Consider the following 13,329-nt stretch of genomic DNA (forward strand, 5'->3'; position numbering starts at 1 on the left):
ACCACCAAAACAGGCGGGCAGGTAGCTGTGGTCAAATGACTGCAGGAATGCAAGAGAATGGGGATGGGAGATGTTCCTCTGACATCCGAGCAGAGTGCACGTCTGCAGCTGACAGGGAGACAGTTCTCTTCTGCAGAACGTTTCCTGATCCTCCTGGTGAGACACCACAGCGAACATCATACGGCGGAGAATGCCCTGGAACTGCCCTGCCGTGGGGTTGTGTAGCCTCCTAAAAACAGAAACACATTTACTCACATTGTATCATATTTCTACAGATCATTTAGGTTTCGATTGTGTTTCTACAGATACAAATTCCTGTTGGCCACATGAAAGACGTGCAGCTAAGATGCACATGAATGCATTACCCGCGTGTATTTCAAACATGTCCAAGGCTCAATGTCGCTGGATGATGTTATTTTAACTTACATTTCCATTAGCTGTCATACACCTAGATGTTTAAAATTAACCCATCCCCTGGAGGAGCGGTGAGCTGCAGACACAGCTGCACTCAGAGATGCAGTGAGAATAATCACTTTCTTTTTCCTTTTGATCTATACTATGACTACGTATTCATGTTAAGATTGTATTTTTATTGATAATGTTACTGTTTTGAGAAAGACAAATTCCCATCTGTCCATCAACAACAGATGAACTCATTTTCTATATTGTCTGGGTGTGTATTTGTTTCTGTCTTGCTGCGTATCATGTTTGGAGTTTTATGTTCTGCAGAGCAGGAATCTGCTCAAAACCAATTTTAAACGGAGTCAGGTCCGATTGTTTAATCCTTTCCTGTTTATTAAATAATTGAATTGAATTGAATGAAAAATAGTTTTTGGGCAGTTCTTATTGTTGTATTTCTACCTGGTGGTTTGACAAAGCTGAAGAAAAGCTCTGAATGGCTCTGGTGGAAGCTCTATCTGCAGACATAACGCTAAACGTGTTCAGAAAACACTGATAATAATGTGACCTCATTTACGACAAAGCCGGTGACTAACAGAAGCACTCAAAAGAAAATGTTTTATCAATATGATTATCAAAATGCCTAAAAGCACAGAGTAATTTTTAGTGACTCCGCGATTACCTAAAAATGATTTACTATTAATCAATCAATATATTTTAATATACAGAAGCGGGTAGTAATTGAAAACATTTACTGTAAATTTCTACATTAACATTTTGAATCCAATATAATTTTAAAGACCCACTCTAATTGAAACATTTTTTAGGTGTTTTTAAAATGTTCTTTTAGATTTTTTCTCATGATGGAGGACAAAAGAATTAAAGATTAAAACAGATATGAATGAAATATACTTTTAAAGGCCCACTCTAATGACAGTATTGTTTTAGGTTTTTTTTTACATGTTCTTATTGCTTTTGTCTCCTGATGGATGACAAAAGAATTAAATATTAAGAAAGCAAATACTCAAACCTTTTGGAGATGTGCTAATGAAGACAGACAGGATCACAGTCTGCCTGGTTCAGTCCAAATCTTCTGGCTTGGCCTCCATGCACAGCCTACTGAAGTTGGCTTCCGATTCACAGCTTCCGATTCGCAAGAGCGCTCCACTGTATTTTTCAAACTCAGACCACCTAAAAACAGGTCCTGTTCGAAAACTACTGTGCATAGACAGTTCAAACCAGGATTAAATTATGCTTTAGATAGTAAAGAATAAATTAAGCATAGTTTCTGATTTGTGAAAGCTTTTGCTGATTTGTGAAAATGTGAAATAGGATGTTTTTTATCACATTTTTTGCCCTTGATCACTTAAGAACAGGTCCTTGTCAAAAACTGCTGCACCTAGACAGTTCAAATTATGATTAAATTATGCTTTAGATAGTAAAGAATAAATAAAGTATATTCTCTGATTTGTGAAAGCTTTTACTGATTTGTGAAAATGCAAAATTGGATGATTTCATCACATTTTTTGTAATCTGACCATATAAAAATGCGGTCCTGTTCAAAAACTGCAGCACCTACACAGCTCAAGCATGGATTAAATTATGCTTTGAATAATAACAATTATGTCAAACATAGTCTCTGATTTGTGAAAGCTTTTATTGATTTGTGAAAATACGAAATAGGATGATTTTTATCGCATTTTTTTGTACTCTGGCCATCTTGGAAAAGTTCCTGTTCAGAAACTACAGGATTTAGACAGCTCAAGCCTGAATTAAATTATGCTTTAAATAGTAAAGAAACAATTAAACATAGTCTCTCATTATATTTCACATTTTCACAAATCAATAAAAGCTTTCACAAATAGGAAACTATGCTTTCTTTATTCTGTACTATTTAAAGCATCATTTAATCCTGGTTTGAACTGTCTAAGTACAGTGTTTTTTGAACAGGACATGTTTTTAACTGGTGAGTGTGCAAAAAATACGATAGAAATCATCCTATTTTGCATTTTCACAAATTAGTAAAAGCTTTCACAAATGAGAGACTATGTTTAATTGTTTCTTTACTATTTAAAGCATAATTTAATCCAGGTTTGAGCTGTCTAAGTCCTGTAGTTTTTGAACAGGACCTGTTCTTATGTGGTCAGAGTACAAAAAATGCGATAAAAATCATTATATTTCACATTTTCACAAATCAGCAAAAGCTTTCACAAATCAGAAACTATGCTTAATTTATTCTTTACTATCTAAAGCATAATTTAATCCTGATTTGAACTGTCTATGCACAGTAGTTTTCGAACAGGACCTGTTTTTAGGTGGTCTGAGTTTGAAAAATACAGAGGAGCGCTCTCGCGAATCGGAAGCTGTGAATCAGAAGCCAACTTCAGCGTCGTCTGAAACGATTCAATTCCGTTTTTTTCCGATTTTTTCGATTCTTCAATTCAATTTTAGTTTACAAATTTATGAACATTTGTTTAGAAATACATTCAAATATATTATTTAATTTGAATATATTTATATTAATCTGATACAGTTCACATATTGTAAAATGTATCAGTGAAATAATGTGATTGTTAATATCATACAATGTTACATGGATTCTCTAAAGAAGAAGTTTTGATTTATTGATTAATTGGTTTATTTCAAGCATAAATTGAAAAATACAGGAGAAAACACAATTATTTCAAACTCATTACAGAAACAATTAAATGTATTGATTAGAAAATAGAAAACAAACAAAAATAAAACACACTTATGTCACATTTGGTTCATTCATTTTATGCGATAATTAACTAAAGTCAGTAGAGTTTGATTGCTTGAAAAGGAGTATGAAGAAGCGAACTTATGTAATCCCACCCCTACTTAATTACTTCATTTCACTGTTTTGCATAATTATGTAATCCGTGTTTTTTTTTTTTGTAAGTTCTAACAAAAATGTTCAGATCATTAACATTGTAAACATTGTTCTGCTTCTCCTGGAGGGCGTTTCAGTTTGGCCACGAGGTGGCGATCACGCTATAGAAGTGCAGTTTATTCCAGAAGAAGACAACAGCATGAATGGGAAAAAAACGAAGTTTTAGACCACAAATAGTTACTTTAAAAATTATTTCCTTTAAAGAGTTTGGAAAATGAATGCCTGTAAGTAAATAAGATGTTCATTTAGTCAGCAGTAGTTTTTTGGTCAACCAAGCGTTAGCATTAGTCGTTCTATGGGAAATTTTATTGAACGTTAGCATCAAGCTAGCCGACTTTAGCTTTGTGTGCTAAATCGATTTATATCTTTTGTGAATCGATTATTGATCTAATAAGCTTAAATTGATTAATCGATTTTCTCAACCCAGCCCTACCTTATACTTAATCATTTTAAAATATGTATCTTAACCGTTCGTGGTTTAATAAGACTTTAGGAACTGAAATAAAGGCTGGTACAGTTACTTGCTAAAAATGTGAAACGCTTTTATTAATACCTAAATAAGTTGTATTTCTTGCAGAAATGTGTTATTGCTTAAGTCTTATTTTACTCTTTAGAAAATAAGACACTTATTTGTATTTATAATACATAAATAGCATTTTTTTTCTCAAATATGAAATAGTTTCTAATTCTAAAGAGATCTACATGACTTTCTTTCAAAATAAAAGACATCCTGTTCCACATAAACTCATCTCATACAGGGAATGCAGTAGCAGGAGATGAAATGTCAGTAATGATGACAAATAAACACAAAACCATATGTTGATGAATTGATAAATGACCTTTATCATGTTTTTCATAGTCAAAAATACTTTTTTTTTTTTTATTCAAAAACTGAAAGAGCACCTTAAATTCTTGTGTGTGAATTCTGGTTGTGTGCACTAACTTCAAATTGTTTTTTTAATGGTAAACAACACTCAAAAATATGTTAAAATGTTTCAGTTTTGGTAAACTATAAAGCCAAATTGCTGGGTGGATTGTTGGAGGATTATGGGTAATGTTGTCAGGATCGTGGTGGAGCTATACATACTGTCCTTCAACTGTTTGACTTTTATTTGTTTAGTAAACCTCATCGTTGCTAACCTTCCACCACAGGCAATTTAGGGTTCAGTGTCTTGCCCAGGATGCTTTAACACACAGGTGGGCAAGGTGGGAATTGAACCCTAAATCTATCGATCGGTAGTCCGCTGCCCCACAGCTGCCCCATTCCTCTCCTTTCCAGGACAAACCTCCATCTCTAGCTCCATCTGCACCTGTTTCTCACTCTCCCTATAAATCACAATGTCATCTGCAAACATCATTGTCCACGTTGATTTATGTCTGACTTCATCTGTCAGCCTGTCCATTACAAACAGGAAGGATGTAGTTTTCTACCCTTTGATCGAGTCACTGAAAACGTCACATGCCCAAAGCTGAGTCCCTGATTGGTTGGCACGCTGTACCAGACACCCATACTGCACGGCAAGACCTCAAATCACATTGACTTAACATTGAAACTTGACGGTCTTGCTGTGCAAATCACATCTAATGTGAATGAACCATTGGGCTTTCTTGTAACCAATCCAGGCTGTGCACAAGTGGGTGTGTCGTGACTTGGCATCTTTAGCGACGGTTCAATCAATGAGGATGAGCATCTCTGGTATCTCTCAGTGCCCCTCTGTGCATCATCCATGTACTGACTTAACTTGGTTGCAATGATGCCCGACATGAGCTTCCATGTGGAGAGACAGGTTATTGGCCGGTAGTTGGATGGGACTGCACCCTCTGAGGGATACTTGCGGATCAGGACTATTTGCCCTTCCGTTAGCCATTTGGGGTGAGTCCCATCTTTTAGCAGCTGGTTCATTTGTTCTGCCAGGCACTAATGGAGTGCAATGAGTTTATTTAGCTAGAAGGGGTTAATCATGTAAGGCAGTGGTACCCAACCTTTTTTAGACCACGGACCGGTTTAAATTGAACAATATTTTTGCAGACCGACGCGAAGTTGGCATTTTTAAGCATTCGGTTCATGAAAATCTATTTTTAAAACAAAATGCCACTACATGAAATTTTGCTTAAAAAATATTTTTAATTAAAAGCTACTAGCTTAGCGATCTAGTTAGCCATGCAGGTAGCTGCTGTAGGTCGCATGACCCAGACGAATGTTGTCAACAGAATCCAGAAGTTTTATAAAATAGAATTCCCTTCCACTCTCCTAGGCTTGTTCACATTAAAAATTGGGTCATCTGGACCCCACAAGACAGTGGGCTGAACTTTTTTTTCAATTTCTAAAGTAAGTCAATGGGACTCCTTCTACGTTTTGATCAGTAGAAAACAAACCCAAATGGCTCTTTAACTGTTAAAGGTGGCCGACCCTTGTCTTAGTGAGATTATTATAGTCACGGAGTATGTGACACCTGACATTGGTAGATTTTTTTTTTTGAAAACACAAGAAAAGAACACAAAAACAGAGGGGGCAGTTGGAATTTATTAATGAAAATTTTTTGACAACATCAACAGAGGAGATAGAGTAAGAGCACTGGTGGTGGAAGGTGTCCATGATCTGCCTGAGACAGCGTCTTCTTCAACCTCACTCACTGTGGTTTGGGTGGAAAAGTGCTGGTTTGTTACCTCCCCCCTTGTGGCACTGCAGTCAGTCATTCAAACTTCACAAAACTAAATGCGTTAAGTGCAAAGCGTTCAGCCAAGTCCCAAAAAAATTGGATTTCAGGTGGGCCAACAGGGGAACAACCACCTCCTCTAGAATAATAAATATCTTGGTGCTGCTACAAGAAACAAAGTGACAACACGAATCACCACAAAGAAAGGTCGGAGCAGACACAAATATGGAGTTTGTGACTCCTCTCTCAGGTTAGATCATTTACTGTGACCCTGGAGGCTTGTTTTCTCAAAGCCTAAATGGAAAATTTAAAAGACATTTAGGAAGGTCAGCTCATTTTACTGCGACTCAGGCCCATGCTTTTGTTTTAGACTCTACAACAAGTTCAGAGTGAACAACGATGACAAACAGTCCTCCCTTTTTTTTAGCTTGACTTGAGCTTGAACAGTGAGGTCAGGGGTGTGAGGAGGTCACAGAAAGCGAATTCCCGCTCCAAACTGGACACCGTCACATATCCTGGAAGGAGGAAAAACAGTAGAGAGGACCACTCAGCTTTTTGGGTTCGAGCAAGTCTTAATGATATCTTAGAGGAAAAGCAAAAAGTCAAATTCCTAACATTAAAACAGAAGGAAATAATGGAACGGCTGGATGGTTCCGTTGGCTGGGTGTAGGACTGGCATGCGGGAAGGACTGGTCTGTGCCAAGTCCCAGCCCGGATAAAATACAGTGCAGTTCATGTAACCCTTGATCTATCCTAGGCATCGTAGGCTGAAGATGTAGCAGGAGGTTCAACTTTTTTGATGCATAAATGTACTGTGTATGGTCAAATCCCAAAAGGGTTTTGTCAAATCAGACGTGCTTTAGATCATTCATGGTCATATAAAGCGTATGAACGACAAAAGAGTATGGAAATGTCAGAAAATAATAAAACAAGTAAATAAATGATAATTAAAGCAATGTTCTTTACTGATCATTAGACACTTTACTACAAATTGTGATACTTGATCAGTGATGTCTAATGATTTATGGGAGTGTTTTCCAACCTTTTTTGACCCAAGGTATACTTTTTCCTTGATCAAAATTCTGCGGAGATGCAGTGCAAAAACTGGCGCTGATGCTAAACAAACTCACGTCTCTGAGCTCCATTATTTTGTTCACTTTTTTCACGGTCTCACATCAGATCCCGCAGGAAGCTTCACCGCTAAACATGAGCTTTGGCTCTTATTTTTGTAAGAACTATAAGACTTTATGAGCCAAAAAAGTGAGGATGTTAACAACTTTTGATTGGTCAGACTGATGACATGATTAAGCCTCCAAGAATGATTGATGGAGACAGTTGGACAGTTTCTTTTCCAATCGCATCATTCTTATCTTAAAGCCTTAATTGGAATCAAATAAACACAAAGAAATATAATCTTACAGTCTTATATATTGTTAACTATTCACCGTTGTATCATGGTCTGTTTGGATGAAAACAGAGCTGATATCCTGGTGATAGAAAATGTTTTTAGATCAGTGAAAATGAATCATTTCTCACGGCACACTACTGGTTGAAAAACACTGATTTATGGAATAAAGTTGTCTTTGACCTTAGACATATTCTGTCTTTTTGGTTTAGCAGACATTTTTACGATAAATCCTCTTCCTGACACAACCCTGTATTGTCTCCGGGCTGGGGACCGGCACAGGGTTTGGGGAGGGGGACAAGATGGCACATGATATCATCGGCTGGAAGAAGAAGTTATCCAACGTACCAAAACCTTAACCCTAACCGTATCCCTCACCCCAGTAAAAGTCCTAACCCGAAAGTGTTCAGAGTTGTAGGAGAACAGTAGTGATGGGACGAGAAACACTGGTGTGTCAGCACACCACCCGGTATCAGTGCGTGTATTGATTGCTTCAAGAAAAAGTCAACACCGTATCATTTGGATGTGTTGTGCCAGATTGTGTTTGTAAGGAAACAAACTGTGTGGACATGTAGAATAGTGTTGAGGATTTGTTGAATGGAGAGGAAACTGTTCAAATTCTCACCTCATGGATTATTCCAATAAGATGTTTTCCCCAGTATGGAATCATTATCATCTTTTGATGGAAAATAGGGTAAATTATTTTGTCTTTTGTGACTTTAGGCTACATTTGTGTAATCTTGTGGATAAATCATCTTGGAGCAAAGACATTTGTTCCTCAATGAAAATGTATGAGTGAATGAAATAGTTCAACACTGATGTAAAAAAAACAAATGTTTAAAAATTAACTCCTAGGTTTATTATAGAAATGTTTTATTTATTTAATTTATCAATTAATTCTAGCATTAAAAAAACAAGATTTAAAGCTAATTTTACTTTTCATAAACAACTCAGCAAACAAATGGAGAAAATTCAATGACATGTAATGTCTTTTAATGTAATCAATACTTTATCTTATTTCATATCAATACTTGTGGATTTGGAATAGAATCTGCAAAAAGACTAGTAAAACATCAATAACTAATTTGAAGTTATGAATAACACGATGAAAACTGCAAGAAAAAAGAAGTAAAATTGTGAAGTAAAGAATAATAGAAAGATAGGATCACTTCCTTTTCCTTTTCTCAAGCAAATAGTTAAACTATTTTTGAAGAATTTCACCTTTACTGGATTCAGTGTGTCATGCATTGTATGTATAGACACAAATATGTTTATTTAAGATTAATTAAAGAAAAAAATTAAATCAGCCAATCACATGGCAGCAATTTAGCCACGTAGACATGGTCAAGACAATTAGCTGCAGCTAAGATGAAAGTCACTTTGAACATGTCGCTGTTGTTGGTACCAGATGGGCTGAGGATTTCAGAGTTTACAGAGAATGGTCAGAAAAAGAGAAAATATCCATGATTCCAGTCCAAAGCTGGAACAATTTCACACTGGTTTCTTGAACATAATCAGTTCATTGGTTTCCACAGTCACCAGATCTCAACTCCATAGCTCCAAACACATCTGTTTTCCCCCAACGGACTTCAGTAGTTTTAACAACATGAGCAAAGCTGATAAGAACAACGGCTCTGTCTCCACCCTGTGAAATGTCAGGGTGTGCAGTACAGTACTGTGTGGTACTGTGTGGTGTTCAGGGCCCCTACCGGTCTCCACTCTGAACGCCCATAGGGATGCAGTAGTTGAGTTCCAGTCTGGCGATGTTTCCCAGGCGCAGCACGATGCCCGCTCCGTAGGACCAGCGAATGCACTCTGCTAGCTTCTGAAGGTGTGCTCGCGGACCCTCACCTGCACAGAAAAATGACAAATGTGGATCAAGACAATGTCTAGAGTGAAATAGTTCATACTTTTAGGAAAAGATCATTTTTGAAGGTAAAGCAACATCTTTGGTCTTGTGTCGAGTCAACCCACCATAGTTCAGGTTGCATAGGTTTCCTGCGTTCAGAAAGAAGTGTGTTCTGAAAAGATCTCCGAAGCCCCCTCTCCCGGGCCTGAAGGGAAGAGGAGTGTAGAGGTGCAGGCCGCCAGCCCAGTATGCTTCCCCACCCAAATAGTCACCTGGAAGTGACAGGAAACAGCTTTATATCATGAAGTGGGCGTGCCCTTACAGCTACAGTGGAGGAAATAAGTATTTGATTCTTTGATACTTTAGACTTAGAAAGAAACTGACGTTATAATGGTAGATTCATTTGAACGATAGAAAATCCATTCATTTTTTATAGATTTATTTGAATTTGATTGTGGGAAATAAGTATTTGATCCCCTAGTTCTGGGTTAAACACATTCTTACTCCCAAGTCATCACATATGGACGTTTGTTAAAGATCTTTGACGTGCTGGTCGTTCGTAAAATCAAGGGTCTGCAAACATCGGGACATGGAACGGTCCTCGGGACGCACCCGGTACTGGTTTGTGTCCAGTATCACATCTTGTCCAGTGTCAGGCTAAGGTTAGGTACTGGTACCAATGCGCTACACATCGCGGTACTGGACCAGTTCTGGTTCGCGGCCCAGAGGTTAGGGACTCGTAATTTAATGAGAACAGCCGGTACATCAAAAAATGAAGACTGGTGGACGCCAAAAACGTCAAAAAGTGACGCAGAGGAATAATACTTTTTTTTCTGGTTTTCTAAACACCGGATATGACTTCACCGATTTCACAAAGTGAAAATCGAATAAATACGAACATAATTCACAACATTTATTCATGACTCCACTGTGTTCTGATGGTGAAAATGCGGAAGTTTTTTTCAAATGTTACATTTTTTGGTTCAAAATTGTTCGACTGCAATGCATTGTGGTCTATATTTGCTAATCTAGTGAGCATCGATGCACAATAGCTTTTTGTAAAGACTTCTGCGAAATTTCGAGTGCTCTCGATTTTTGAATTAGTAGATTCGGACAGCACTAGAACATGGTGAACGCACTATGATATAGTGATTAGGGGGAATTCGGACACAACCTGTGTTGCTGGTTCACACAGACCAGTTAGACTCTTGTAATCAAGACCTGTATTGAAGACACCTGTTTGAACTAATCACCTGTAGAAAAGACACCTGTTCACAGAATCAACCCGACTCCAAACTCTCCAACATGGAAAGGTTAAAGAGCTTTCAGTGGATTTAAGGGTCAAGATTACAAAACTACAAAATAATCATCAAGAAGATGGTGGTTCAGGACAGAAATGTTGGAGAGTTGTGACAAAATAAAAGAAAATGATCATCAATCCACTTTTAGGTCTGCAGGTCCAAACCAGATCTGACCTGGAGGGGCTTCCATGATCATGAGAACAGAGTAACAGGCCTAAAACACAAGTCTGCAAACTTTAACGCTAAAAGCCATTTGGTCTAGATTCTTTAAGACCAGAACCCAACGAGAGCCACAAAATCTTTGCGCATTTTTGTTTTGGCAATTAAGCATTTAATACATTTAGTTTTTAAATATTAAGTTAATTGAATTACAACAGTTTTAACTTAACACACTGTTTCTTTTCAAAATAAATGGTGTCAAAACATGTACTAATGGTGAAACTCCTTTTCTTAAATTAAAAATGCAAGACAGTCAAGCATGATATTTTATTATTATGTTTTTGGTGTGCTTTTTTTCCTTTTAATCTAAAAAATAAAAAACATTTTAGTAGAATCTATTTATTAAAAAATACAACTCAACACATTTAGAATAACCTGCGCTTTTTATAGAAAACACACAACTCTAAATCATTTTCAATCATTTTAACCCACATTTGTTCAAAACTTTAACCACTTTCGTGTAATTTACCAAAATGAAAAAAACTTTTAGAGACTTTTATTCGACTAACTATGAATAAAAACACAAATTTAAAGAACATTTCTACAAAATTTCTGACAGTAAATTAAACTATTTTTTCTCAGTTCCTTGACATGTAAAAAACAGAAATGGCAAAACTTAACTTACTAATCTCTAATTATTCAACTGTTAGCATTTTTATTAAAGCTAAAGAGCCACAATAAAGGGAAAACGGAGGCACAGGTTGGAGAAATGCAATCCATGGCCCCAAGAATACCATCCCCACTGTCAAGCACGGAGGTGGAAGCATTATGCTCTGTGCTACTTCATCGTGTCAATGGAACGATTGATGAGCCATGTACAACCAAATCCTGCGTTAGAACCTCTTCCAGGAGGCTACAAACGGGTCAAAGATGGGTCTTCCAAAAGGGTGAAGACTCAAAACATGCAGCCAAGATAACCAATGAATGACTGAAGAAGAAGTATATGAAGGTCATGGAGCGGTCCAGCCACTCAGGACCTCAGTCTTATGGACCCAATGGAATGAGCTAAAGCTCTGAGTTACCAAGCATCTTTTGTGTACCGGCTTTTTTTGACATTTCATGAGCAGGGCTCAGAAATCCATAGCTGAATGGAAGAACTTCGACTCAGAAGCCACATTCAGATACTATTCCAGCTAATCCAACTTCTGACACTCTGATCTGATTCCAATCTGACACCATCACCTGATGGAGTTCCATGTTTACCTTCACTTTGAGGGCCTATGCTGTACATCCCAAAGCCTCGCACGCTCGTGGGGCCTCCAAGGTAGAACCTGAGCACAAAAACAATGACTAAGAAACTTCTTACAGTCTAAAATACAACATTGAACAACAAATAAATCCAAACAATATTGTTTTCAATATTTAAAAGTAACTTGAGACAAACCTGTCAGCGATACAAGAAGGCTTTCCTTCAATGGGAAACAGCATCCCGCCCCACAGAGAGCCAGACAAGACCTGAGGGCACAAAGCATCAGTTTATCTGCCTAAGAACAGCGGCTTTAGGGCCGCCTCACAGCCACTTCAGACATTTAGTACGGAGGAAAATTCATAATTCGTGGAAAACATGAGAAAAGTTGTACTCTTTTGCAAGAAATTTTCACGGATGAAGTAGTACAAATAAACCACACAAAGAACATATAAACTCATGGTTCTTTGAATTTCTTCATATTCTTTTTAAACTTGTTATTATATTATTGATATTTTAATAAATTTTTTTAATTAAAGAAAAAAATAATCAGGAGTTTAGCTAATATTTCAGCTACATGCTAGCTGTTTTGGCTAATTTAGGCTTTTTGTTAAAGTTTTTTGGGCTTTTTTTCAGTTAGGCTACTATTTACATGCTAGCTGTTTTGGGTAATTTAAACTTTTGTTAGGCTCTTTTGGAGTTTAGCTAATATTTTTCAGCTACCTGCTACCTGTTTTGGCTAATTTAGGCTTGTTTTTTGTTTTTTGGCTTTTTTTAGGCTAATATTTACATGCTAGCTGTTTTGGCTAACTTAGGCTTTTTTTTTAGTCTTTTAGGCTACTTTGAAGTTTAGCTAATTTTCAGCTACATGCTAGCTGTTTTGGCTAACTTTTGTTTTTTTTAGGCTAATTCAGCATTTAGCTAATGTTTTAGCTGGCTATCCACTTTAGCATATTCAGCTATTAGCTTGAGTGATTTCAGCTATAAGCTTCAGTAATTTCAGCTATCAGCTACAACATTTTTAGCTATCAATTTCAGCATCTTCAGCTATCAGCACTAGCATCTTCAGTGGCCACATTCAGCTTACAGTATTCACACTAGCATTATCGCAGGTAATGCTATATATCCAGTTCATATTTATGTAAAAAAGTTATGGCTTTAAAGTTTTAAACATTTAGTTTTAGTGTTCAATAAATGTTTACCTCGTTCGGCCCGTGATCTAAAGTGTTTTTTGATTTTGGTCCTTTTGTGCGAATGAGTTTGACACCCCTGGTGTAAGGGTTACGGTTAGTTTTAGGGGTAAAGTTTCGGAATCTTCTAATACAGACAGTGCTTTAAGTGGACAACAAGAAGTGGCGGTGCTCTCTTTATCGGAAGTCGAAACATAAAATAGAATCTT

General features: G+C 37.0%; 1 protein-coding gene across 1 annotated transcript in view; it reads right to left on the reverse strand.

Annotated features, from left to right (window-relative positions):
• Window positions 1-5,817: 5,817 nt before the first annotated feature.
• The window catches only part of samm50l (sorting and assembly machinery component 50 homolog, like), a 13,041-nt gene continuing 5,529 nt past the window's right edge, over window positions 5,818-13,329 (reverse strand). The window contains exons 11-15 of the mRNA XM_024290835.2: window positions 12,129-12,199; window positions 11,948-12,015; window positions 9,350-9,496; window positions 9,085-9,226; window positions 5,818-6,485 (exon numbers count right to left, since the gene is read on the reverse strand). Of these exons, the coding sequence (XP_024146603.1) occupies window positions 6,440-6,485; window positions 9,085-9,226; window positions 9,350-9,496; window positions 11,948-12,015; window positions 12,129-12,199 (474 nt within the window). The 3' untranslated portion in view covers window positions 5,818-6,439. The remainder of the gene's footprint in view (window positions 6,486-9,084; window positions 9,227-9,349; window positions 9,497-11,947; window positions 12,016-12,128; window positions 12,200-13,329) is intronic.

The sequence above is a fragment of the Oryzias melastigma genome, linkage group LG23, assembly GCF_002922805.2.
Source record: "Oryzias melastigma strain HK-1 linkage group LG23, ASM292280v2, whole genome shotgun sequence".
NCBI lineage: Eukaryota > Metazoa > Chordata > Actinopteri > Beloniformes > Adrianichthyidae > Oryzias > Oryzias melastigma.